This window comes from Alligator mississippiensis, chromosome 11 (genome assembly GCF_030867095.1).
Source record: "Alligator mississippiensis isolate rAllMis1 chromosome 11, rAllMis1, whole genome shotgun sequence".
NCBI classification, from domain to species: domain Eukaryota; kingdom Metazoa; phylum Chordata; order Crocodylia; family Alligatoridae; genus Alligator; species Alligator mississippiensis.
The window spans coordinates 12,304,911-12,332,908 of NC_081834.1; the positions used below are offsets into that span (position 1 = coordinate 12,304,911).

At 43.6% G+C, this 27,998-nt stretch overlaps 1 protein-coding gene across 2 annotated transcripts in view; it reads right to left on the bottom strand.

Moving 5' to 3' along the window:
• SV2B (synaptic vesicle glycoprotein 2B) overlaps positions 1-27,998 on the bottom strand; it is a 105,981-nt gene that overhangs the window by 29,160 nt on the left and 48,823 nt on the right. For both annotated transcript variants that reach the window (XM_019477881.2, XM_006257888.4), the window contains exon 2: positions 12,273-13,152. In XM_019477881.2, the coding sequence (XP_019333426.1) occupies positions 12,273-12,804 (532 nt within the window). In that variant the 5' untranslated portion in view covers positions 12,805-13,152. The remainder of the gene's footprint in view (positions 1-12,272; positions 13,153-27,998) is intronic.

Consider the following 27,998-nt stretch of genomic DNA (forward strand, 5'->3'; position numbering starts at 1 on the left):
GTGGGAACTATCCCCGATGAAGCTTCACAAGAGGAGTCCCCTCAGCTCCCTAGAACCGAGGGTCCAAGCTCAGGTAGGTACCCAGGTGCCCCTGCTCCCACTGAAGACAAAAGCTGCTGAAGATGCAAAGAACACAATTGCAATAATTCATCATTGCATTAGTGACTGCACAAGATGACCACTCCAGTTGCTCTGGTGTGCTCTGCACCATGATGCAAAGCCAGCTAAGGAATGATGCAGAGGGGCATTTGGAAGTCGACACTAATATCCTTCCAGATTGTAAATGAATGCACCTTTTTTTTCTGAAATACATTACTAAATTAAAAGCTATGCAGCATACAGCCACTGCAGGATTTCACAAGCTGCTTGGCTTATATTAATCAGACCTGGAAAAGTTCAGGCTTCTAAAAACACTGCTTTCGATCCCATAACTAGGCTGTGGGAATAAGTGGTAGTGAATTATTTAGCCTTTTCCCCCATTCATAAGCTAATTACAATTTTGCTTTATGTATTTGTTCAACTTCTCTTTGCAATGTTTTCCTTTTATTCTTAGGATTGATCCCAGACAATTCACTAAGAATTTTTTCTAGCTGACAATCAAAAGTCCACCTACACTGATTGGTTGCCCAAGTAATGAAGTGTTATTTGTACTCTCTAATCTGATGAGTATATTTTTTATCATCAGGAGAAGGATTTTGGGTAGGCTGTTAAGGCTTTATATTCCTCAAAAAGAGAGAGAAAATAGGCAGAATGAAGGATCGTTAGTGCCTTTTCCTCTGAAATGATAAACATTATGCTTTAAAAAAAAAAAAAAAAGAGAGAGAGATTCATCATTGCAATCATTGCAAGATTTCTCAAGGTAGGATCATCTCATCCACACAAAGCAGCTGCTTGTTTGTGCCTGGTATTTGCTGCAAAGGATGTTATCAGATTCTTTATGAATAGTTTAACTGCCTATATGTTGGCGATATTGTGTGCCATTCCATGTTATATTATCATTTTATCTTGCATACAACATGTCCTGGAATAAGATACATGCCTTGCTTTTGAAAGGCTGAATGAAGGAAAAAAAAGATATTTTCTTGTAGTAAGTAACTGGGTAGCAGCAGCTGGGGAGCTGACCCTGCTCATGGTTTTGTTCTCTGTGGATCTGGGCAGATTTACTTTAACTTTTGCCTGCAAGCAGCAGAAACTGATCTTACCATATTTCTCACATAATGTGCACTCCTATTTCCAGTGATTGGATTTTGGGAAAAACAGATGAGTATTTTATGTACTAAAATGTGGGAAATAAGCCATTTCCAGTATAAGCATCAGGTGTCGTGGGTTCAACATCCACTCTTCTGCCCTGGCCAATTCATGATGCAGTGAATGAACAATTATGTATGTATTGTGTAATAATGCTTTAGCTAAAGATATATGGACACTAGAGCAGCCAGATAAAAGCATATGCATAGCATGGGAACTTTCAACCTCTCTCTCTCCAGACACCAGCCTCTGCCACCTTGATCAGAACATGCTGGATAAAGAAACAGATATAAAATCCAAAACCATAATGAAGGAGACTCCCTGTGGATTGCCATAATGGTTAAGGCTTTTACACCAGCCACTGAGATACACTAACATCGCCAGCACATCACTGCCCTCTATACTGATAGTGAACTCTGCCAACAGAGTGATGGAGGGTCGTTCAGCAAAGCTAAACCCACAGTTTTGAATCCAGATTAAAAATGAATGATCAGGCTGAGTTAATTGTGTTTTGCAGAGAAAATCCACGTTGGCAGCTGTTCATCTAAAGCTTCTTAAAAGTGAAAAAATATCTGGCCAGGAGCAGGAGCCTGCTGCCTTCTAATCTCCAGGATGCCTTTCCATTTTGATTGTAGCCAGTGATCTATTATTATTATTATTACTATACAATATCCTGATTGAGGGTGTGTGGAAGCCAGCTATCTGGCCTTTGGGGACATTTGTTTTCAGTTGCAGCCATCCAGCTCAGAGTGACTGAGCAACTGCTCCATTAATCAAGTGCCTTTGGTTATTACGTGTCTGACTCTGCTAGGTCCTCTCTTACAGCCAAACAAAGAGACCTGGAGGACTTGAAAGCTTTACTTTACCATGGAAGGCCATAGCCCTGCAGAAATTTCTTGCCTCGGCGCATTTGTTTCTTTATTTTATTCAACCCAAGAGCTGATCCTGTACAAGTCTGTGCATAAGAGGAACTGGAGCTACATTGAGCCCCAAAGCTAGTGACCACAGAGATCCTGCAGGTGCAAACTTCCCAGTCTAAACCACTTTCTGCACCTTGCAGGCACTCCAGATTGGCATCCTATTGTCTCCAGGGATATTTTTATTACTATAAAATGGTTATTACTAATAAAAAAAAATAAATATTTTTATTAGGATAAAACGTTAAGGGTATATAAAGAGGCTACTGTGTAGGAGAGGTGTAATCAGACTTCTGAAGTCCAATATGTAGAAGACCATTTAGGCAAAAACAGTTGCTCCTACCCAAAGAGAGAGTCTCAACTCCTAGGAGGAGAGAAGGGTATAGAAGTGTCCACATGCATAGCTCTGCTTTGGGGGCAGGGCCATAGTGTTTCTGCTACTAAATGATGGAGTTTCAAGTGCTGCACTCTTGGTGTGAAGGGAGCGAGTGGATGTCACGCATGATGCAAAGTGCAGCACTCCACCTTGCGAGCAAGGTGCAGGACTCGCAGCTGAACATTGCTGGAAAAGGACAACATTCGAAGGATTAAACAGGCAGCAGAAGAGGCCTGGTAGGAGAAGTGCAGCTGATATTGTACTGCTGAACAGTGCAGATTGTGAACTCAAGCACAGGCACCCAAGCTCAGGGTAGGCTTCAAGATTACTTCTCTGTGAGGCAGCATCTGTTATGCATTGAAATTAGGCAGGGTGAACCCAAGCTAGTATTTTCTGTTGATAAATACAACCTAGTCAAAATGGCATTAGTTCTCTATGTATTTTGTTTCATAAACCAGTGATGCTGTGCAAACTAACCCCTTCAGATTTCCAATAAGAAAGATGCGCCATAAAGATTGCAGCAGTGACTCCCATCAGATAATGTCTACATCCATTTCCGAGGCATTGGCTGTCTGGTCTGGAGGCACCCACTCCACAGCCCAAATGAAATCACCAGGATGCTTTATCATGATGGGCATCCTCCTCCTCCTGCAAAGACTGCATGTTCCAGACAGCATCATAAAACTTTCATTTGGGCAGCTGCTATAAACCACTCCAGTAGATAAGTGTCATCTCGGGGCTCCAGGTGCAGTAGTTATATAGCAAAGAAGGATTTACAGGCAGCAGTTTTCTGGAGTAACATCTTGCCATGGTGTTCATTCAGCATTTGTTATTCTTTTCTAAAATGTGCACCTGCTTCTTGGGGCATTTTCCAGGAAGCTACCATATAGCACTATGTACATGGTTGAGATCTGGGCACTGAAAAGAGGGTCACGAGTTTTGTCAAATACACAAACCCAGTGAGAAGCAAAACAACCAGAATCCTAAGGAACCAAAGGTGCTCAAGTCACTAGGCAAAGGAAGAGAAGTCTCAAGAAATGTAAATTAATTAGCCTGCATAGAAGAAATGAACCTAAGGAATGACAGTCTGGGAGGACTGTTATCCAAAGTCCTGCATACAAAAAATTGAGGACCACTAAACCACTTGGTGCATATATCACTACACCCAAAAATACTAATTAGGTACTGAGCTGTATTGAAAGAGGCAAGGGATGCATTGGATTATTTCAGGAATATTTTGACCACAGTCCCACCGCAACAATTCTATTACCTCTGAAGGAAATAAAGGTTGATACTCAAGTTTTAGTAGGACTAATACAAAAATCCAAAGTTAATTCCATTCTCCTGTGCCGCTCCTGCTTTTAACATTCACCAAATACTCTAGAAAACAAATTTACTGGCAGCAATATCCTCACAATAAGCAGTACTTTGAAAATGTTACAGAATATTCCTGGGAAACACATTCCAAACTTGGAGACATGAGAGTTCATACCAGAAACTTGATTCAAGCCGTTATACTCATTCAATCAACGTCCAAATTGTGTGACCTACTGTGTGACCTGTGTGTCCAGTCCAAATTAAATTGCTGGTGAACAGGCGCATATAACATCTGAAGTTGTTGCTGTGCTGGTTAGAGAGCAGTCATTGTTTGAAGACATCAGTCCATCAGTAACATAAAATAATGGGCACATTTGAGCAAATACGCCAGCACAAAACAAAAAAGTTTGTGAAAAGAAAAGTATGTGTGAACAGTAAAAATAATTTTTAAAAGAAAAAGAGCTGAAATTCAAAGAAAAAAAAGATGTGGTTATGAATGACTCAGCCAGCAGCTGTTGCTACAAGCAAAATAGAAAGCCACTGCATTTATTCCTGCTGGAAAACAAGAAAAAAAAGGGGGGGGGGGGTAATATATACAAAGTTTCTACATGAAGTAAGTTCTTTAAATGTTGTTAAAATTCTTCAACCTGTGTCATGGAAATCAAACTAGATGATGGGAGTGGCTCTTTCAGGCCTTCAAATCTGTGCCCATATGAATAGGAAGGACATATACAATGCCATGCTATGTAAGTGCTAAGCACTATTATGTCAACCAATTTGTTCAAGACAGATGGTTTCAGAAAGGGTTTCAAAACCAGTCTAGACTCTTATCGGACGTCTCCTACACCCCTCTACTTCAGTTCATGTGACATTTCTTTTGTTCAACAGATATGCAGCAACATCTCCCTAACAATTAATGACCCGTTCAGTTAAAAGTGAATCATCCCATCTATAATAGTGCAAGGAAGATTTTCCTGTTGTAATGAATGAGGAAGGAACGTATTTGAACTGGCTCGCAGTAAGGGATAGCGGCTGTAATCCTAGGGAATTTTGCAACTGAATCAAAGGAGAATTTATGAATCCACAAATGTTGCGACATGTCACTGAACGCACACGCTGAACATTTCACAGGTGCTACCAGCACAGAGAGTGGGTGGGTGTTTGCGCGGAGTCTGTTTCAAGGTACCCCCCACCGGGATTTGTCCATCAATATAATATTCATGGGACCATCTGGTTTCTTCACACCCAGCCCCTCTGCTAAACTGAACTTTTCAACAGAGGAAGCCAAATTAATCTTTTTCTGTTAAAGGAAAATCTGTTCATTTGGGCTCGTGTCAGATAAAATTACCGTTCTGTTTACAAATGAGGAGGCGATCAACACCCAGAAAGAGGCCTGCACGAAGCTCCACCGAGGTGAAGCAGCACTGACATTCAGGAGGGCTCTGTGCGTTTTAGTAAGCCGTGCCGCATGCTGGCCGGTGTGCACCTGTACCACCGCCCTTCATTCACGTATCAGGCCCACCCTTGTGTAGCACAAGAGATGCAAATGCTGCAAGAAGATGTTGACTGACATAGATGGGAAGGCTGGCTGTGTTTGTGCCCCTCTCGTGTTTGCCTTCAATGAATATGCTAATGAACCACTTCCAAGGAATGTCTCGAGGGAAATATTGTGCAGTATTCATAAACAGAAGATTTGGATTCTTGTAACCAGGAATATCTGCACCATCAATTTTCTTCTGTGTCCACCAATGCAGCAATCTCAGTCGCACCTGTACTAGCACGGTTCCAGGCACCTGCGTTCTGCCCTGGGTCTGTGTTGGTAGGCTGCACAGGATAACACTACTCGGAGGGTGTGCTAATCAACCCTGCTAGAGCCTAAACCATTTACTGGCATGGTTAGGCTTTTAGGCCCAAGGCATGGTTGGGGGTGGGTCTTAAAGACACCATATCTAGATGTATAAGACATTTATGCAGAAAAAATAAACTGGATAAGATACTGAGTTCTGATAAGATGGTAATTAGAATTTGTTGAAAGAAGAAGAAAAGGCAACACCAATATTTGCCTCTAGGAATAATAATGTCTGATACCAAGCCCCCAAACCAGCATAACCTTACATCAGGGGTGGGCAAAATATGGCCCGCAGGCCAAGGCCGTTCTATCCGGCCCACAGGTCCCTAAAAAAATTAGAAAATTAATATTTATCTGCCCTTGGTTCCTGTAAAAAATAACAGGAACCAGGAGTGATAGGACCCAAGGGAAGCCCAGTGGGCACCTCCAGCAGGGTCCCAACAGCAGTGCCCGCCTGGCCCCACCTCCCCTCAGCTGGAAGCCCCAGCCAGGGCTTCTGGCCTGGGACCATGTAGCTGCACCATGCCGGAAACTCAGGTAAGTGGGGTGGGGGGGGGAGAAGGGCAGGGGGGACTTTGGGCAGGGAAGGAGCTCAGCGAAAAGCTGAGTACGGGGGGCAGGAAAGTGGCCCTTCCCCACCTCGTGGCCAGCGCCCCACACTGCAGCCGCTCGCAGCCCATGCAGGGCTGCCTATGCCTGCTCAGGACAGCCCCACGCGGGCTTCAAGTGGCTGCAGTGTGGGGTGCTGGTCACGGGGCAGGCGAGGGGCCACTTTTCCCACCCCCTGCACTCAGCACCACCTTGAAACCTGGCCCCACTGCCAGCCTGGACCCCATGCCAGCTCCAGCCTCGCCACCACTGCCTGTGGGCTGCCCAGCATATGAGCTCCAGGCAGGCAGCAGCAGCCAACACTGCCTGGAGTGGCAAGTTGGGGGGGCTGCAGCTGACGCCGCCGACGGGCGAGTCTGGAGCCAGCAGGGCCCAGGCTGGCAGTGGGGCAGGTTACAAGCTGGTGGTGAGTGTGGGGAAAAGCGGTCCCTCGCTTGCCCCATGCCCGGCGCCCCATGCTGTAGCCACTTGCAGCCCGCATGGGGCTGCCTGTGCCTGCTCCAGACAGTCCCGCGTGGGCTGCGAGCACCTGCAGCAGGGAGCACCAGTCATGGGGTGGGTGAGGGGATGCTTTTCCCCACGCTCAGCACCAGCTTCTTCCCTGCTGGTGAGCAGGGGGTCAGGGCTGTGCACTGTCCCCTGCCTGTACTGCAGGGCTGGGGAGCACTGGGAGTGAGCAGGTGCAGGAGCCAGCGGGAGCACGTGGCCTGCACCGGTGTCCTGGAGCCAGTGCCGGCAGGGCCCTGAGCAGGGTGGTAGGAGAGCGGGATCCCAGCCAACAGGGGCTCTATGGAGCCGGGCCAGCTCCCCCCTCTCCCTACTGGTGCAGCCCAGCCCGGCTCCACAGACACCCTGCCAGCCTGCGCCCCGCTTTGGGCCCCACTGGTGCTAGCCCTGGGACATTGGTCCCAAGATGGTGACCAGAGGGCGGGGCACCTGTCAAGGGGTGGGGCTACCCATGCAGCCCTCCACAGCCTGCCAAAGCTGGGTAAGTGGCCCTTCGCCCAAAATAATTGCCCACCCCTGCCTTACATATATCCTTTCTAACTCAATTCCTAGTGCTAGGCATGAATTTCAACCTTGCTGCATTATCTACCAGCACAATTTTTATTACTTTTTTTGTCTAAACTTCTAAAGAAAAAATGGAACTAGGATCCAGCAAAGAGTTTTATCTTTAAATGGTTGTTATTATTGTTAAAGCTGTAAAAAGAAAGGATGGGCTTGTGCCTAATAGCTCTTAATCTTACTCTTGGCTCTGCTGTGGTCTATTCTGCAGCTTTGCACAGGCCACTTAAATTTCTCCTATTTTCTTCTCCCCACTTGCAGTGGCAAACCAAGCTGACATTACTGGCACTATGGGGATACTAACATTTGTTCTGTGTTCTTGCCATATGAAAGGTCCTAAAACTCTAGGTAGAAGATGCTATTATTACTCTTCATTTTATATTATATGTTATAGGTTTACTGCCCTTTATACATAAATAATAATATTTGCTACCTGGGCTATGAATAATGGCAATAATCCATCGTTGACGCTGTTGCTATTTTTGTTAAATTTTGGACCAATGCACAAATATCAAGTGAAGAACTGAAAATAAAGAAATGAACAAGCCCCATCTCAGCCCACAACTTTTTGAAAATATATACCATCAGTACTAAAAAATTTAAAACTGATTTTTTTCCCCCTTAAATTTCCCCTGTATGCCACTTTTAAATAACATTTCACAGCAAAGAGAAATCCAAAATACATGTTCTGTACCCACAGGGACAGCTGGGGCTAAAATAACCGTTCATTTGCATCTCATATAGAGTTGTTTATTTTCAGAATAAAATGCAAACGTTTTATACGATGTGTCACATTCATTTCACACTTTTCACAAAAAAAACATTGTGGGCATATGTTTGTTTGTCATTTTTGCTCAATTTGGGTATAATTTTGGTGATTTTTTTTTTCCCTACTGTTCCCAATGACAGGAAAACATGCTAAAGATTAAGGGTTTAAAGCAAACTTTATTTTAAATAATAGCTAATGTTCAACAGATCCTTTGGGGGACATCCATTTAGCTCTTCTTCTTTTCTTATATGGTTTGACTATTTCTCCCATGTTTTTTTCATTCGGCCATCCCCTCAAAACTGAAAGGGGAGACATTCTCTTAGGTGTATTAGCAACTACCTGAAAACCACCTCACCTCCATTTGAGATATTCTGATTTTTTTTTTTCTTTATCACAAACACAACTAGATGAACAGCCACCAGAGAATCAGTATGAACTCTTGTGCAAGGTCTATTTGTATGTAACAAAGAGAAGGAATTCATGTGTATCTAATGACCCATGGGCCCCTATAAAGTCATGGTAATTTGAGCGAGAAGCATGCCCACTCTAATAACATCTCTATTCATTTCACAAAGACCCGCTTTTGCAGATTATCACTAAACATTAGTCATAAATAGACATAAATAGAGCCAAAGAGCTTCTTGATTGCTACAATTACTCTGACAAATCAGCCTGTAAGTATCATTGAACCCTGAGTATTAACAAGCCTAATTTGCAAGAGCACAATCCCGAGAAGATCGGGGAACTGGAGTCCCCAGAGGGAAATGAGCTTGTGTCTCAGAAGCTCTCTGCTACTTTACAAGGTTTCAGTCTTGAGATGGTCTCAGGGAGGTTTTGAGGAAGCTTATTTTTTGGTATCTCTCCTTAGTACCTTCATGAGAGCCAGCTGGGAGATTGTACACTGGAGGAGACAAGGCCATCCTGAACAGTATGATGTTTGTGCCACTTGGTACTAGTTCTTCATGCTCAAGCATTTCTCTGCAGCCTGAGTGTTTTCAAAGCCCCTTGGAACACAGTTCCTTCTCTCATAGACCTAGATCCAAACTAGCCACATCTCCATGCAAGAAAATAGCCGGCAGGTGAATAAGAGCCTTTGTAAGAAAAAAAAAAGATTTATGTGCTGTATTTGAAAACAGTTTCCTCTCCCATAGCTACCATTAGCACGAGAGTAATATCCAGTCCACTCTCTTCTCAGCCTTTCCAGCTGAACTGTATCAGCTCTTCTTAATATGCATAAGTATTTTAACTGCAGCTGCAACGTCTAATTTCCAAACCAGACAGTTAAAGAGGGTGGAAAAATTTCTGCAAAACCAAGTTCCAAAAAGGTTTCAAGTGGGGAGGGGAGCCCTAGAGGAAAAGGAACTAGGAAGCATGTTGTTCCTCCTCTTAGAAGTAGACAGAGGTACTGGATAAACGCACAGAAAAGTGTGCAAGGTTATCTAAAGCTCATCTGAACCCTCTGAACTGTCCATCTTGCACTTACTGGAGTTGAAAGAGCATAAGAACAAGCTTTCTCTTGAGATTTCTGTCCTTTCTACTTCTGGTTGTGCCAGAAATACTTCAAAGATAGATTTCCTTGTGACATTTCAGTGCTCCTGACCGTGGTGCCTGTAGTCAGGAGCTCCACCAAGGGTAGATATTTATAGGGTCAGATATTCAGAAGATCTGAACTTTTCTATCTGGGCACCAAAATAAAAGACCTGCTTTCTGAAAGGTCTCCCCATTCAGTGGGCACCCGCCATGCTCAGCGATTTCCCAAAGCCATGAATCTTCCCATAGTGGCTTTGTTAGTCTTGTAAATGCACTATATAGTTGCATGGCTGACTACCATTATCACACAGGGCTGGATGCTTCCAGGGGTCCTAAGGGGTCTAGGAAAATTCTGCACCTTATTTTGGTTCATGCCTGAAGAAAAAATAATCTTTTATCCCAACTGTCCTACTCAGTCTCAGGTAAAATAAATAAACCTTTGTTTAAGCCCAGTGGGAGGTAGAAGCAGTGAAGCAAAGCAGATGTTGTTAATAGGCTGATTTTTTAATCCCTGTGTGGGACATTAATTTCAGTCCACAGATTTAGAAGGAAACCTCCATAGACTTCTTTGACCCAGTATACAGAAGCAAACAATTTTAGCAGAGAATCTGGCCTCTGAAGGGAAACGGCAACACAGCTCCTCTGCTAATTGGGACTTGGAGCAAAGAAAATGCAGGGTTGGACCAAGAAGGGAACATTAGTGAGCTTGGCAGTGTCAGGAGATGCAGTGTAACAGCTTGCAGATCAATGCAGTGGCCCGAGTTCTGCTGCTGGGAAATAGTAAGGCTGGGGGGAGTGGGACGTCAATGGTAGAAAATGAGACCATGGCAAGCACTGGCTACAGAATTGAGTTGCAGTCACCACTGACTCTCAGTGGAGATCATCAAAAGCTCTTCCTCAAGCATAACATTTTGAAATTCTTTGAACATGAGGCTGAAAGTGAATTGGGGTCTATCCTGCACTCCTTGTGCAATTCCCACAGATTTCAGTGCATTGGGAGGGGGTAAAGAACCAGATTCTTATAAAGCAGGATTCTGCTACTTCTAAGAGACCTCACGGCAGTGTTAGACTGTGAAACTACATCTGAAGTCGTGCTGAAATGTTGGGGTCCTGGTTCACACTCCTCTCTGTATTCTCACTGCAGACTTTGCTATGGAATAAGTGCACTCACTCCACTCTGTGCCAGCTTGAGAGGGGGCAGAACCTCATTGCAAAAGAGCTTGTAGTCTAAAAAGACACAGGAGACAAGGCAGGCTCACATTGCCCTGGCTGCCAGGAAGGTGGACTTCTTACAAAAAAGCCTTAACAGAAAATGTTCAGCAAATCCCATACAAGAGCTTTCTTCCCTGTCCTCCAATGTCAATCTCCATCCTCACCTACTCAGCACTCTTCATCCCTGATGAGAAAAATCCCTCTTTCCCTTATGCAGCACTCAGTACCTCAGTGACAGGTATGATTTAAATTTATAGACAGGCAGGCATGAAGATCAATACACAGATAAATTCAATCCTGCAGCAATAGGTATGCTTTCAAGGCAAAGAGAGCTAGACAGACAGATAAATAGGAAGATCCCATGTAACAAAAATGAATAGGAGTTTAAGGGAAGTCTAATGTCCTGGGAATGGAACATGCAAGCAAATGAATCTCAGTACGAGAGATTCTCCCCACTCACATTATATAGCTTAATATACAGGCTCTTCATAAAGTCCTTGTGCACCTTTTAAACTTTAATAACTTAGATTGTAGGTATGATAGAAACAATCTCTAAATAGCATTTAAAAGCAAATTTATTAAAGTTTTAGGACAACTTGAGTACACAATGCTAGGCTTCATAACTAATAACAAATTTATTCTTAGTTTACGTCCTTTGACAAACAAAAAATGGCTAGTGTAGACAAGAAGGTAAACTGTCCTGTGGCTAGCAGAATTGAAGTCATATCAGCTGTGAGAAGAAAATGGTGGTTATGTTGAAGTCTAGCATTGTGTACTCGAGTTGTCCTAGAACTTGAATAAATTTGCTTTGAAATGCCATTTACAGATTGTTTCTATCACACCTACAACCCAAGTCATTAGAGTTTCAAAGTGCACACGGACTTTATGAAGCCCTTGTATAATGACACCGACTCATACATGTTAGATTCCCTCGTACCTGGAGGACACTGGTTTGTGAGCTGCTCGTTAAAATCTAGCTATTAAAGAATTGAAATCTGGTTCCCTGAGGGCTGAGGTTGGGAATGTCTCTTGTAACCCTCCTGCTTGCTTGTCCTTCCGTGACACTCATGTTTTTGTATAAACAAGCTTCCTTTCTGAAAGCTACAGATGAGACTGCATAATGGAGGAAAGTTGAGTTCAGGTCTAGAGTTTTTCCCAAGCTGTGAGTGTGACAATCACAGCCCAGACAGGGCTGGGTGAGGGCACAGCTCTGTGTTGTTTTTGAGCAGCTTCCTTGTCATGGGAGTGCATGTAGCTGTCCTCAGTCCCATGAGCATGCATGAAATGAAGGTCCTGGGTGCCCCCACTTTAAGAAATAAGATAATGGTTAAATCCATCCCCGCTGCATGCTGCTTGAGGAAAGTAGTTAAAGGCACTTACCGAGCATCCCTTTGTTTGACCTGGACAAGCACATATCCTTCTCGGCGCTGGGTAGCACAAACCCAACCACAAACACCTCGATTCCATCTGCCATCAGGGCCAAGCCGAGAACAAAGAAGAGTGTCCACTGGAAGCGCCCGTGGCCACACTCTTCAATGATGTTCTCATATTGGTGGGCAAGCTGCTCCTCATCCTCCATCCTCTGTGTTATGAGGTCCGCATGGTCTCTATAGTCATCAGCCACACCAGGGGCTTTCTTCTTATGCTTGCCTTTAACGTCATCTGGGTGAGGGATGCCCTGATATTCTCCTTCATAGACTTCGTCATCTTCATCATGCCCTTCTGTGGCATCACTCTGGGCATCTTCTTCTTGAGCTGGCTCATTGCCACCGTGGTAATAGCCATCACTGGGTGCATACCCTTCATAGCTACTATCCTGATACCTGTAGTCATCTGACACTTGGTTCATCTCTCGTGCTATATCCTTAGCCCCTTGATACAGGTTTGCATTGTTTCTATACCTATCATCCATTATAAGCGTAGATTTTTACTCAATATATATATTGTTTATTTGTGTGTGCAATTTCTGGTATCAGCTACACAAACATATCTTGTCTCTCCTTTAGAAAACGGACTTGATGCAAAGTTCACGTGGCTTAAAAAAGAGTAAATCTTGAAAGAAGAGCTTCTGACAGGGCTTTTCATAAAGTTTCACGTTTCAGCTCTAATTTTTGACTCGCTTTCTTCAGGAGGAGGGAATGTGTAGGTAGGTCGTTGGCAAGAGATAAGTGAAGGATCAGCAAGTTTGTTCAACCTAGAGCTAAGAGGACTTGGCAGGTTGCTTGTTTTTCAGATTCATTGAGCTGATGAAGGTCATGATCTGAGAATGAGAAAGCAATAGTGATGAAACAGCAGCACAAAGAGGAGGGAAACGCACAGCGTTAAATACACAGCCTTTTGAATCTCCAAAAAAAAAGAAGATGGAAAAGTTGGGGATTATTGTTGCATTTTACAAATAGGTAAAGCCCAACCCAGCCCCAGCCCAGTCATATGAATGTTTTAAGTAGGCTGGAGGCAGCGTCCAGCCTGGTGCCTACTTTGAACCACACAATGCCATCCCAAGAAGTCCTGCCTCCAAAACTCATCCTAGGGCTCCATTGAGAATATCAAGTAGTGCTAATCAGCCAGTGCTTTTAGGTTACTACAGACATCTCTGTCTGCCTATCTGGAGCTCAGTCATCATGGTACTTTAGACTCTCCTCATAATTAAAATAACCTGAACTATACTTTTTTTTTTAAACCAAAGCCCAGATGCAATTTTATGACATGGATTTTGCTTTCATGAGTGTCCCCTCGCTTTGCAGAAAGACCAGGAAGAGAACACAAGTGAAGAGGGAGATTCCCATTTAACCATGCCCTGCTTATTCCAAGTCTAATAGCCACTGGATAAGAAGTTTTCACAGCAAGGAACAAATGAAGTTACTATGAAATCATCACCCTCTTCGGAGAAAACTGAGCAAAGCCAAATCATTTATAAATACTCTCAGATTTTGAACACCTGGAATCAATTATTTTTTCAACTGAATTGCAACCAGTTGGCTCTACTGTGCTCTCTGGCATTTGTCCCTGTGCACAACTGAAAATAAAGGCTTTGGAAAAAAAGGATCACTGATAAATAAACATAGAGTCGTGCTAGAAGAGTTAAAACACTGCAGACATGCTAGACACTTAGTTTCTGCTGTCTGGTTCTAGCCTAAATAAATGAATAAGCCATGGAATGACATAGCTATATTGATATGGAGCCTGTGGGCACTATGATTTTGTATGCGCATGAATGTATGCACACACAAACTGTATACGAGTGTCAGCAGAGTTTAACGTGCAAAGCTGGTATTCTAACTAGCAATGCAGACTCTCCACTCCAGAATATTATCCCTGCCACCTAGACACGGTGGAAATGCCATCAAACCAAAAAGATGTACATGAGTCAGAAAACAAATGTCACAAAATAAACCTTCTCAAATGTTCATGCTAGAAGGAAATTAAGGGAATTAAAGTCCAATTAGCATGGAAAATGCTGCTGTCAAGTTAAATATAGCCTACGCATACAGAACTAGGTCTTTTCTTGCTGCTTGAAAAGAATCCCTTTGTGTATGAATGGGGATCCACCAAGAAGCCCCAAGTGTTTATGAAAAGCCCCGAGTGTCCTGCTGAGATATGTATGCAACACCCTAAGGAGTTGCATGCAGAGTAAACAGGTTTCCTTCCCGTTGCTGCGGTGTCCTGTGATAGATCTGCTCACTAGCTCATTTACCAAAGAACTCTTCAAACCTGTTAATGGAGCTTGCTAACAGCAGGAAGTGTGAGCGTGCTGGGCAAGCATATATCTTTTTAAAGAGGCAGCTTCCCTTTACTTTTTTCCAATGCAATGCTATGTATGTGGCCTGATACTTCCAGGTTCACTTTTGAACCACCTGCTGCTTCAGAGATCTGGGCAAGTTCCCTTAATATGGTTCCCCCAGAAGTGGCATCATAAGCCTTTCTGGGAGTACGGTAAGGCCTGACACTCGTAGAGTAACCTCATGGAATCAGAACTCATGGTAGAGGTGATACCTTTTATTAAACCAACTAGATGTTTGCAAAAAAAAATAAAAATATTTAATTGCAAACCTTCAGGCACAAGCCCCCTTCACATGGCACTGTATATATGCCAAGGACGTTGCTGTAACTGAGTACAAAATGCTTGTCTCCACCACTGCTGAGTTAGGTTTGTTCTCATTAGCCTTTGAGCGTTCAAGACTGACCTCACTTCCAACAATCACTGAGGAACTAGTCATTTGACGACCACGTCTTACAGCAAATTAGTGGCCCAGTATTAAGTGCTTATAAAACGACCACCTGGCAGTGATCGACCCTAATCTCTTGAGGCATGACCTACAAGAAGCTAAGTAGAAGTTTTCCTTGGTCTGGGACAGACTACAGAGAAGAGTGAGCCAAAGTTGAGGACTGAATTGTGGATCCCTCCAAAGCACACCTCACTGTCCTCTGACACCACTTCTTGAGTACCCAAGGCCTGACCACTCCTCCCCACGCAGGCACAATCAGCCTTTTAGGAAGGCCTTTTGCCTTAAAAGAAACCTAGGGAAAACACGCATCTTTTGGCTGGAAGCAGACCAGGATGCTAGGCTCTCCACTAATTTCTTTCAGGATCACACATGCAGCTTAAGGCATGCATTTTGCTAACCTTAAGACCTGCAAATAGGATGCTTTCCCTTTAAGATCCAGGAAGCCGGCACCTCTCAGCAAACACTGCAAGACCATCCTTCACTGCTGTAGCTCCCCTGACATTTGTCACTGCATTAAGTATGTTTCTCCATTCCCTTTCTTTTTGCTGAATCACCCCATACATTTTACATTAGGTTAAAAAGGCAACCGGGCCATTTTCCAAGACTCAGAGAGCAATCAATAATGAAAAAGAAACAAAAAAACCCCACAACGCTAGCAACACGTAAGTGGTTCCATGAAGTCAGAAAGATCAAGAGACTGAGGCACACATCTAAGTCAGGAGAAACATTTGCATCTAGTCTTGGTCTGTTTATATGCAAGGGAGTTAATACATCTGACAGCCATCAGAGGCACTTAATAGGTTTTACAGCACTTGTTTCATTGCTAAGGGGCTGCTAGTGTTAGTTTAAAAAATACCCAGGCTGCAGCAGAGCTGAAAAAAACATCTCATTTGTGAAATAGCCTCTATTACACTAAGACTCATGCCAGGGGTGAACATTATGTTCTTGGATTCAGTGAAAATTGAATTCCACGGAGACATATTTTCTTTTAAAAAGAAAGGGGCAGGGTTTTAAACAAAAGGAACAATATTCCCTGCCACAGCGAATCCTAAGAAACAGCAGAACCTATTGCTGAACTCTTCATGTAGCATTTGGTGGCAGGTTATGGTTCAAAGTGACCCAGGTCTCAACCTGTCAAAGCAGAGTGTGTGACCTCAAGGTATTTCAACTGCTGCTTGCTTTTCTGGAAATAAAAAAAATTGTTCTGTGCTACTTGTTCTATAAATGGAACCAAAAAGCTTTCTTTCTAAATGAAAACATAATATGCCATTAGCAAACGTTAAAAGGTTCAAAATCAGCAAGACAATTTCAAATCCCAGATCAGTCACAGACTGTAAGCCTAGGCAAATATATACATAAAGTCAAATATATGCATAAGACGACAACATAATTTTAAATAATTTTCAATACCAAGATTTGAGCTGGGGGTTCCCTATGCCACCTGCAATAATAGATGTCCAAGAGCTGGAAGAAACAGGGGAGACCCATTGGAGAATCCAAACTATAAGAATTGTTTTCTACAGCATGACACCATTACATAAAGAAATACAGGGAATGCATGTCTCTCGGTGTGGACACATGTACATTTGGGGCCCTTTCAAATGGGGAATGTTTTAAAAAGGCAGCAGCAAGTATGTTCTAATGGCTAGGTCTGAGCCAATCGAGAATGGTTTAAATGTAGCAAAACTGCTCCAACTTCAAACCTGGATGAATTCATGTTAAAGCAAGAGTAGTTTTGCTACATCAGAATTGTTCTTGGCTTGTTCACATGCAAGAATTGGAACACGCCAACTGCTGCCCTTTTAAAATGTTCCCCTTCGGACAGGGTCCCAAATGTACATGTTCACACCCCATTGCTATGGTCTTATTGGCTAGTGATATCATCCATTGCAGGACAAAAATGCAACACAGAATTCAAGTCTTGGAAAATCAAAAGCTTTCCAGTTCATATTTATTTTACAGACTGCAAGGTTGTGGTTTGGACAACCCTAGCAGTAGCCCAGGGTCATCACAGCTTCTCAGTGGCCTCTGAGTTTTTCTTCATTTTGTAGATCTGCTAGAGACCAGAGGTAAATCCGTCATTTCCACAGACCATGTCTAGCAATATTTTCTGGGGTTTGGAGTAGGGGAAGTGCATCCTGTCCCAGGGCAGAGCTCTCTATTACTACAGCACTTGCAGAATCCCAGAGAATATACTCTCTCTCACTGTAACATGCAACTACTTTGCCAACAAGTCTGCTTTGATCTAAAGTGACACTAGCCACCCACTGGCTACCACCACTGTGTTTTGCATAAAAGCCTTTCTCTGTTACATGTACTTATATCATCAGTCATTAGTTTCCATGAAAGTCTAGGGAATATACCTCTGGTCGGGAAGCACCATATAGTCTATTATGGTTATTCCCCCACTTTTATTGCACACAGAGGACCCAACCCAATTCCCAGTGATATCAGTGACAATCCTCCCACTGGTTTCACTGGGAGCTGAGTTGTCTCTGGAGCAGTCTAAGGATGTGCTTAGGAACCGTGTTAGAAACACAGGGCTGGAAAGTCTTCCTGGCTTATTGTATCTGGCCCCTAATACTGCAGACAACTGTGTCATATGTTCCCTTTCAAAAAACCATCAAGCCCCAGCTTAGAAGTCATTGGGTCATTCAAACCTTTCCACCTAAAGGAAGGCTATAGCAGAACCTGTCCACACTGATCATTAGGAAACAGCTTCTGAAGTTCAGCTCAAATGTACTCATAGGTGATTTTTACCCATTTGTACTGGTGCCCAGCATTGCCCTTTAAATCTTCTTCCTCCCTAGTCTTCATGCCCCATCCCATGAGCTAGCAATCTTTGCCATTGGACTATGAAGGATGCAGTACAGGAGATGCTGAGCCATGGAGCTGCTCCCTAAAGAAAGGAGCAGTTGTCATTTCAGTTATTTTATTAACTGATGCCAGCTTAATCAGAAGAGCTGTAACTAGGGTTGCCACTTAGTCATGCCATTCAGAGTCCTTCACAGCCATCTCTAACTCCTGACCTGAGCAAAGGTAAGCATAATCCTGCCTTTCCCTTTGGACATGTCTGGCAATAACTGAGTCTCTGCCCCATATACTCTGGATTACTTGACCTTCAAGTACCCCATAACTGCAAGATGGGATAATCTTCCTCTATTTTAGGGTTCTCCATGGTCAGGTGTCTAAGAATTTCTTCAGCTCTAAATGCCACTTGCCCTGCAGTTGTCCCATTACGTATCCTACATACCACTAAATATTGAAGAATTTTCATGCTACTGACCTTGTTTTCACTCCCACAACTGCATGGGTCCCTGACACCACACTACCCTTGCCACCAAATTTCTGGACTCATGGGAGCAGTGGCAGGACCCCACCTGAAGCAGCAGGGGAGCGGAGGCAGCATTTATTGCCATGGCTCCCAGTGCCGCAACAATTAACACTACCCCTGCTTGCCTGCTGCTGAATTTTCAGGTCCATGGTGAACCCCACAGGGTACATGATAGCACTGCCACATGGGGCCATGCCACAGCTGGATCTGCGTGCTAGATTGCTACATAACCAGATCCAGAACTGAATGGGGTTAAGCCAGCACTCAAGGTCGCACCCACACACCGAACTTGCACGCTGCCCCTGCATGCAGGATCCGGCCCATGGGCTGACCCTGCACTGCACATCCAACCCACAGGGCCAGATAGCTTGAGCACCATTGCTCCAGAAATATTTTGTGTTCCAAAGCGCTGGAGCTGGGGACAAATGCAAATACTAGAGTACCTCCATTATAGGCCTAGGACCTTTAAAGTAGGGTAATTTCAAGATATATCCCCAGGCATAAGCATGTAACCTACAGAATATCATCAAGTTTCCTATAGCAGAGAGAGAGCTGGAATGAGGCAAGGCCTAGAAAGGGGCTCCACATAGGAGATTATTCATCAGGAAGATGCGTTCTCTCCTCTCTCTGGTGACAGGACATAAGAAAGATTTGGAGCGAGGGAGTTAGCATTAGTATATTGATTCATAGATTCATAGATGTTAGGGTCGGAAGGGACCTCAATAGATCATCGAGTCCGACCCCCTGCATAAGCAGGAAAGAGTGCTGGGTCTAGATGACCCCAGCTAGATATTCATCTAACCTCCTCTTGAAGACCCCCAGGGTAGGGGAGAGCACCACCTCCCTTGGGAGCCCGTTCCAGACCTTGGCCACTCGAACTGTGAAGAAGTTCTTCCTAATGTCCAGTCTAAATCTGCTCTCTGCTAGCTTGTGGCCATTATTTCTTGTAACCCCTGGGGGCACCTTGGTGAATAAAACCTCACCAATTCCCTTCTGTGCCCCCGTGATGAACTTATAGGCAGCCACAAGGTCTCCTCTCAACCTTCTCTTGCAGAGGCTGAAGAGGTCCAGGTGCCCCAGTCTCTCCTCATAGGGCTTGGCCTGGAAGCCCTTAACCATACGAGTGGCCCTTCTCTGGACCCTCTCCAGGTTATCCTCATCCTTCTTGAAGTGCGGCGCCCAGAATTGCACGCAGTACTCCAACTGCGGTCTGACCAGCGCCCGATAGAGGGGAAGTATCACCTCCTTGGATCTGTTTGTCATGCATCTGCTGATGCACGATAAAGTGCCATTGGCTTTTCTGATGGCTTCGTCACACTGCCGGCTCATGTTCATCTTGGAGTCCACTAGGACTCCAAGATCCCTTTCCGCTTCTGTGCCTCCAAGCAGGTCATTCCCTAGGCTGTAGGTGTGCTGGACATTTTTCCTCCCTAGGTGCAGCACTTTGCATTTCTTCTTGTTGAACTGCATTCTGTTGTTTTCCGCCCATATGTCCAACCTATCCAGGTCTGCTTGCAGCTGTTCTCTGCCCTCCGGCATGTCCACTTCTCCCCACAGTTTTGTGTCATCTGCAAACTTGGACAGCGTACACTTCACTCCCTCGTCCAAGTCGCTGATGAAGATATTAAAGAGTATCGGTCCAAGGACCGAGCCCTGCGGGACCCCACTGCCCACACCCTTCCAGGTCGAAACCGACCCATCTACCACGACTCTCTGGGTATGACCCTCTAGCCAATTCGTCACCCACCGGACTGTGTAGTCATCCAAGTCACAGCCTCTTAACTTGTTCACCAGTATGGGGTGGGATACCGTATCGAAGGCCTTCCTGAAGTCTAAGTAAACGACATCAACCCTCCTCCTGTGTCCAGGTGTTTTGTAACCTGGTCATAGAAAGAGACTAGATTAGTCAGGCACGATCTGCCTGCCACGAACCCGTGCTGGTTTCCCCTCAGCATAATTTTTCCTGCTGGGCTCTCGCAAATGTGAGCCTTGATAATTTTTTCAAAGACTTTGCCTAAGATGGAGGTGAGACTGACTGGCCTATAGTTGCCTGGGTCTTCCTTCCTCCCCTTCTTGAAAATGGGGACCACATTGGCCCTTTTCCAGTCCTCTGGGACCTGGCCCGTGCACCATTGAGTGTATCTGTTGTTAGTTAAACTTTTGCTATAAATTCAGCCCTAGGGACAGTGACTGGAAGTGGATCTATATGTTCCCAGACTTGGGAATCTGCATACTCTTCTTTCACCACCAAAAGTGTGTGCATGTGTGTGTGCACACAGAGAGGGAAAATAAGTCCTATAGAATTAAAATTCAGACCCCTGTCCTTCCAGGTTGAAGCAAGGAATGCTCTCGAAGTCTAAAGCTGTGGAAAAAAACAAAGGACAAGGAGAGAGAGTATGTGTGTGGGGGATGAGGATGGGAGGGAAATGCTAAGAGGAAGTGAGGAGGACTCACAGAAACATTTTCTGGGGATCTGTAGCATCCACCAGAATTATCCCCTGAAGCAGATGGCTGATCAGTTTAACATTCTGTCTCCGGGATAGCTTCTTTGGCAAAGTTTCCCTCCTCCCCTGCCCCAAGAGCTGCTTTCTGCTGGCAGGGTTGGGAAGAAGCCCAACTCCTATGGTGGCTATAAGGACACTCTGCAGTCAAAAAGCAGGCTGTATAACAAGACAAGGAGGAATTTTTTCTCCCTGAGGAGAAAGGAAATCCTATAGATCCACTTGTCTGATGTTCCAATCTCTACAGAACTATTAAAGTTGATGCAAGTAATGGGTTCATTTATATGCACACAGGGCCAGAGTCTCAGAGAAGCTGAGAACCTGCAACTCCCACTGGGCAATATCCTGGACTTCGGGAGGGTCTGCATTTATATGGTTATGATTAAATGTAGTAAGGTAGCATCAAAAGGACCAAGCTGAGGCAGCAGTAATGTACTAGGGTCCCATGCTTCTTCTCACATATGAGATGAAAGCTGCTCCTGTGGTTAGGGCAATAGTGGGAGATACGTATTCATTTTGCTGCTTTAGTGTTGACTTTCTTGGTGGCTTTGGGCAAATCACTTAGCCTTTTAGTATTTGTTACCCAACTGGAACTGACCCTGTCCTAACCTCATGGGAATGAGTGCATTAGTTGGCTGTTCAGACACTGGATGAAGCCATTGAAGATAATGAAACAGCTTTTGCCCAAAGATTTTTTCAGCCTAGCTAAATAACTGGAACTGAGACCCTGTGAGGTTAAGTGATTTCCATAAGAGAGACTGCAGCAGAAGGAGCTATTGAACCCTGTAGTTTAGCTACAAGACCTTTGCTTCTTTCTGTTTGTAGAGCTATGATCAATGGACTCAGTAAACTATGAATTCTCTCTGAAATAGGTTTCTCTGTCACTTATAATATAAGGTTTCCTTTGGAATGACCTGGATAAATCTCTTGCTCTGCACCTTCATCTACCACTCTGCATGCATTCCTTTCCTTCTTCTTTCTCACAGATATGTTTCTCTCCAATAGTTCAGAGCCTCTCTTCCATAGACTTTATGCCAGTGATTCCCAACCAGGGTGCTGTGAGATCCTTTCAGGGGTGCCATGGAGTGCCACAAAATTTTAGCATGGTTAGGTGTGCCAACGTGATTCACAAGATAAACCCAGAGATTTCAAACAGGATTACATAGTGTCAAAACCATTCCAATCTGTTGTGAACCTTCTAATTTCTTTGCAACAGAAGAATTGCCCCATTATTTTTCTATAGTCAAAAAATGAGTGAATGCTAAGAACTGGCATTTTTGAGGGATACCTTAAGTCTATCTAGGAGTGCCTCAATGCTTCAAGTCTATCAAGGGATGCCTTGAGTCTAAAAAGGTTGAGACCCACTGCCCTATTCTGCAGCTCCCAACATCTGAAGCCCCATGTCATGCATTCAGGCAACAGAGCCATGAATGTCTGAATCAATCTCACCTTCACTATTTCCTCCCCGCTTCCCCCAGTTGTATTACTTCCTCTGGAGTTTTGCTTGTTTTATTTGCTCACTTTAGAATGTTTCTACCTGAAAGCTTAATTTAATGGCCTGAACCATCTCAATTTCAAGAGAGGGCTTTGGGAGATGGTAGGCAATTCAAAACTGAAGAAAAAAACCCTCCGATGCATAACTCTCATGAACTGCTTACCCACAGCAGAGGAAGCAAAGGAGAATGGATATATTTTAGTTAAAACACTGTGTTGGTATTCTTTGATTTCACTGGAACATCATAATCTTTGGGGGACTGCCTTAATGCTTTGAGCCATTTTTTCCATTTTGCTAGAATAAAACGAAACAGGCTGTTTTCCTCTTGTTTGCACTGCAATATTTTTTCCACTTCACTTCCCTGTTTTACAAGCAGCCACAATTCTGCCCTCTATTCCCCCTCTGCAACCTCAGTGACTTCAGCTGGATTTGAGAATAAAATAAGGGTCTAGCACAGAAATAATTCAAAGAGGGACTTTATTGAGTAAAGTGTGGAATGATCAGAGCAGCATGAGTCTGGCCTTTAATGAGAGGTATATAGGGCCTGTCTGTTTTTCCTTCTCAGAAAGCTGAGGGTGGCTTTTGAAAAGGCAGGTCAATTTAAAATGTAAAGCACTGAAAACAGAAGATGTAAATAAATCCTGCAATTTTGGGAAAGGATAGTTCTATCTTCTGGCAGATAGCTCCCACCTGCTTCTTTTATTCCCACTTCCAGCAAAGCCCCCAGTCAGACTGATCCATCCTCCCCACTAATGACAACTCATGATGGGAACCTAGAATCCCGACCTTTTTTAATATATGGTGCATTTAGTGAAGAAAGGCTAACAGCTTGCAACCACAGGTTGGCAGATACATCTAATCTGACCTTAAAACTAAACCACGCCCTTACCCATATCAGTTCTAATCACTACTGCATCATGCCACCTCTTGTACTGTACTTTGCATATTTGCACAGTAAATAGCCTATATAACTGTGTCAGCTAACTGGTGGGCATTGTTTAGGAGCTGTATGAGGTTTCATAGATTTCATAGACATTAGGGCTGGAAGGGATCTCACGAGATCATTGGGTCCACCCCCCTGCCTTAGGGGCAGGAAGTCATCTGGGGTCAGATCACCCCAGCAAGGTGAGCATCCAAGTGATTCTCAAAGGTATCCAGAGTAGATGCTTGCATCACTTCTGCAGGGAGTCTATTCCAGACTCTGGAGACTGGGATGGTAAAGTTTTTCCTTATGTCCAGTCTAAAACGGCCTTCCAGCAGTTTGTGACCATTAGACTTGTCTTCCCTTGGGGTACCCTGGTGAATAGATGTTCTCCCAGCTCCTGATGCACACCCCTTACATACTTATAGGCTGCCACCAAGTCACCCCTGTGCCTTTGTTTCTCCAGGCTGAACAGTCCCATGCCTCTCAGCCTCTCCTCATAAGGCCTGTTCTCTTGACCTCTGATCATGTGTGTGGCTCCCCTCTGGACTCTCTCAAGCTTCTCCACATCCTTTCTTAAGTGTGGAGCCCAGAACTGGATGCAGTACTCCAGCTGTGGCCTCACCAAGGCCGAGTAAAGTGGGAGGATGACCTCTTCGCTCTTGCTTGAGATGCATCGGTAGATGCAAGCCAGATTTTTATTTCCTTTGCCAGCTGCAGCATTGCATTGGTGGGTCATGTTCATCTTGTGGTCAATCAAGACCCCCAAGTCTCTTTCAATTATGGCGCTAGTGAGTGTGGCACTGCTAAGCCTATAGTTATGATGTGGGTTTCTTCCCAGTGATTGCATTACCCCCTCAGCCTCTCTAGTCCCTCATATCCAGGAGACAAATGGGAATTGTCCCTCCCCCCCAAAAAAATGTTAGAGTGAAATTTGTCAATACTGCCTCTTTCCAACCAATAGTTCGTGATTTGAGGACCCAGTATATTCTGACCAAAAATAATTCATCAACATTTTCCTGACATCTGACATTATTCTGTGAGCAGCAGTTTCTTCTGCTGGAAACAAGAATGAATGCTAAGAAAGGGGAAGAAAGATGGCTCTACAGTCTAATGACTTAGTTGAAAGAAAATGGCACTCCTGCTGGCTAAATAAGGCCAGACTTCCTATGTGAATGAACCTGCATTTTCTCTGTAAATGAGGCTATGCTTTCTAAGGACCTGGCCTCTTCCATTTGCTAATGCAACTGTTTCAGTCCCAGATGCAAGATTCAACACCTACAATATCTGAGCAATGCTGTATCTTCCCTGATGCCTTCTTTCAAGAAGTAAACTACTTATCTTATCTGGAAAACAAGGCCCTTGGGGGATCAAATCAAGATGATAGCTACAAATATTGAATTCTTTGCAGCTATATCAGCTACTATCTTTTGTCCTTACTATGGGACTGTGAGAGACTTCAGTACTTAACGGAAGTGGAATCGTAATCACGCTGTACAGCGAAGGTATTTTACGTATCAATTAGCTTTATCATACCCATTGAATAACAACCATAATCATCATGTGGTGAACTTAGCACCAGGCACTACAGGTCTGTTTGTTGTTAATAAAGCAATGTTTATTCCCATGACGAGCCCTACTAAAGAAATGTAGTTCAAGGAGCAATTTGACTGAAAAGATGGATGATGCACCAGAAGATGAGATTTCTAGACCTATGGAGCAATGCAGAGAAAGGATCCAAGACAGCAGTACAGCAAGAGGCTTGAAGAGAGTGAAGATACCAAGAGGGGCACAAGCAAAAAGGCTAGATATAAGAAAGACACTTCAGGGGTAGAGACTGGGGTGAAAGGTGATAGGGAAAGGGTTAGGGCCTGCAAAGGGAGTATGAAAGCTCTTCAGAGAATGATTGGTACAAAGAACAGTCTCCATTGCTTAGAAACATGAACTCTGAATTTCACCTCTCAGTACAATAAATCCATCTTATGCCACCCCCATTAGAAATGAGCTCTTAATCTTCGGTCTGACTCTAGAATCAAACTCTTGATTCACTTTAGGAATCTCTATTTCCCTGAATAATAAGCATACAGAGGACAAGGGGAAATGTATTAAGCCATATAGCTTTGAAACACATTTAGACAAAGTTAGTGGGGAAGAAAATATCAGCTCGTCTAAATCACTACCAGCTTCTTGAAACATTAGGGGATTATGCCTGGCTTGTTCAAAATATATCCCATCTCTTCTGTTGTGGATTTTCAGCTGTTTGCTCCATGTTTCATCCAAAAACCTAATCACGTGGAAATGATGAGAGATGAATCCCTTGGGATTTTCCCATAGCCAGTTCATGAGCTGGTGTAAATCAGCCTGCTTCTATTGAAGACAGTGGAACTGTGCTGATTTTCATCAGCTAAGGATTGGGCCCATTGTGTGCTGCTTTCTGCACGGGGTCCATGACAGATGCTTGTAGACAGATATGGGCAGACAGGCAATAGCAGACATCACCTAAAGAAAGAATTATATCAAATTCCTTTTGTTTCTCTTCAAATCTACAGTCAAAAGGATTTTCAGTTGGTTTCACTGGATCTCACCTGGTCTGTGTTAAAGGAGAGAACAAGCAACCATAATGCTAGACTTGAACTTCCCAAACATGACTTCTTAGGCCCATCTACCTTCCCAGCTCCTTCTATCAGGCTTATAGCTAATGTGTTTTATCAGAGCTTTCCTGACAGCGGTGTTTGACATAGACAAGGGGAAGAGGGTTTTTATTTTGCCATGAATGAAAGTAGTTCAAAAGAGCTACAAAATAAGCATGTTGTAATGAACGGGCATTGCTCTGTACTGTGTATGAGTTGATGTCATGGCCACGCGGCATAGCTTCATCATGTATCCACACAACACAAATTTTACCAGAGCCAGGGGAAGACATTCAGTCACTATTATTGTATCCATGCAGTACAGTGTCTCATTGCTGCCTGGGAAGAGAAAAGGTGTTTCCTTTCAGTCTCTCACCAGTCTCATGGAAGGATCACGATAGAGGATCATGCCAACCTCATCTTCTAAATGCTTAGAGTACTGAAAAAAATGCAAAGATGACTCCTTATTCTGTCCATCCATGAGCAGAGCTCTGTTTGCTCCTCCCTCTGCCTGTAATCAGGGGTAGTAAAGTGATGCACATCTTCTTTCAAGGCCATGCACAGTAGTGCTGATTGAAGGTTTATATCACTGCAGTAAATCTTTGCTGATTTACATTTATTGCCATCTTGTGATTTAAAGCAACACACTATTGAATCACAATACACACACACATACACACACACACACATTTATATACATATACACTTTTCTTTCACTTGAAAGAAGGGTTACCACTCAAGATATATAGACTCTTCATCCAGTTCTGTGTTTATAAAATTGAGCACACAAATACTTGTGACCATAATAACTGGGCCTTTTGTTTAGACAGCCACCTGATTTTTAGGTATCACTAGGCATGGGTACAAGTACAATCAACTGAAAGTGAATTTATTTGTGGGAGTCAAACTCAGCTGTAAAATAGAAGGCCAGATTTAAAAAAAATCCAGGCTAGAACAGGCTATAATAGGGTTTACTTTTTCAAACATTTTCTTCGAGTGTCTGGTAAGGGAGGCATTGCCCAGTGTTGTTTAGCTGAAAAGTATGGTATTTATTGAAAAATAAAAGACTTGTTTGCAATCAGGAAGTTATTTGATGGATACTCTGGTACAAGCCAGAAAAAAGCATTAAGTGGAGCTTATTAAATAAACTAACTGGGTCACAAATTCTGAATAAGCAGCTATGAGTTACAGGTCCTATGAATAGAAAGTTGTTTGAAGGTCATTGACTTCATACCAGCCAGTGCCAAGAAATGGCTTTCAGTACCATAGAGAGCACCTCATGGTTTCTCTTCTGTGAGGCAGGTGAGTCAGGTAGAGTAAAACTCCACCACTCAATGCAAGACTATTGATTTGTTTTGAGATACTGCTATGTTTTTTCTCTCTCCAGAATGGTGCTCATTTATTTACTCCGTCTGCATTATAGATTGGTTGGCAGGTGGTAATGATGTGTCCATGGTGTAGAGAAAACAAAGCTTGAGCAATTTAGTGTGCCATAAAGACAGATGAATCATTTAATAATTTATAGTATTGTCCTATCATTGTTGGATTAACTCAATTTATTGACTGCAGGGTTTTTTTGGTTTTTTTCTTGTATTTGCAGACCGAGTGGTTTGTTATTTTTTATTTATTTCATATTTGTACAGCAGTAACTACAGCGGGGATCCCATCTGTGACTAAGGTACCAGCGATGAAGAAGTGGTCATATATTACTTCATTGCACTAGTGCAGATTCTATGATGATGCATGAGGAGAGCAGGAGATAAGTAACTTATCCTGACAGTTTGATGAATTTGGTGTAAATAGATGTAAAATCACTGATGAAATTACCCCAACTTATACTGGATGAGTTTCTATCTAATAGGCCTATGGTCTATTTCTGCTCTCCTATTTCATGTTGCATAGTGCCTTTCACAAGCTGAAATGGGTCCATAAAGACCAAATACAAAGCAATTTTATTTGATGTGAGCAAACAGTGAAAAATGGAAACACTTGAAATGG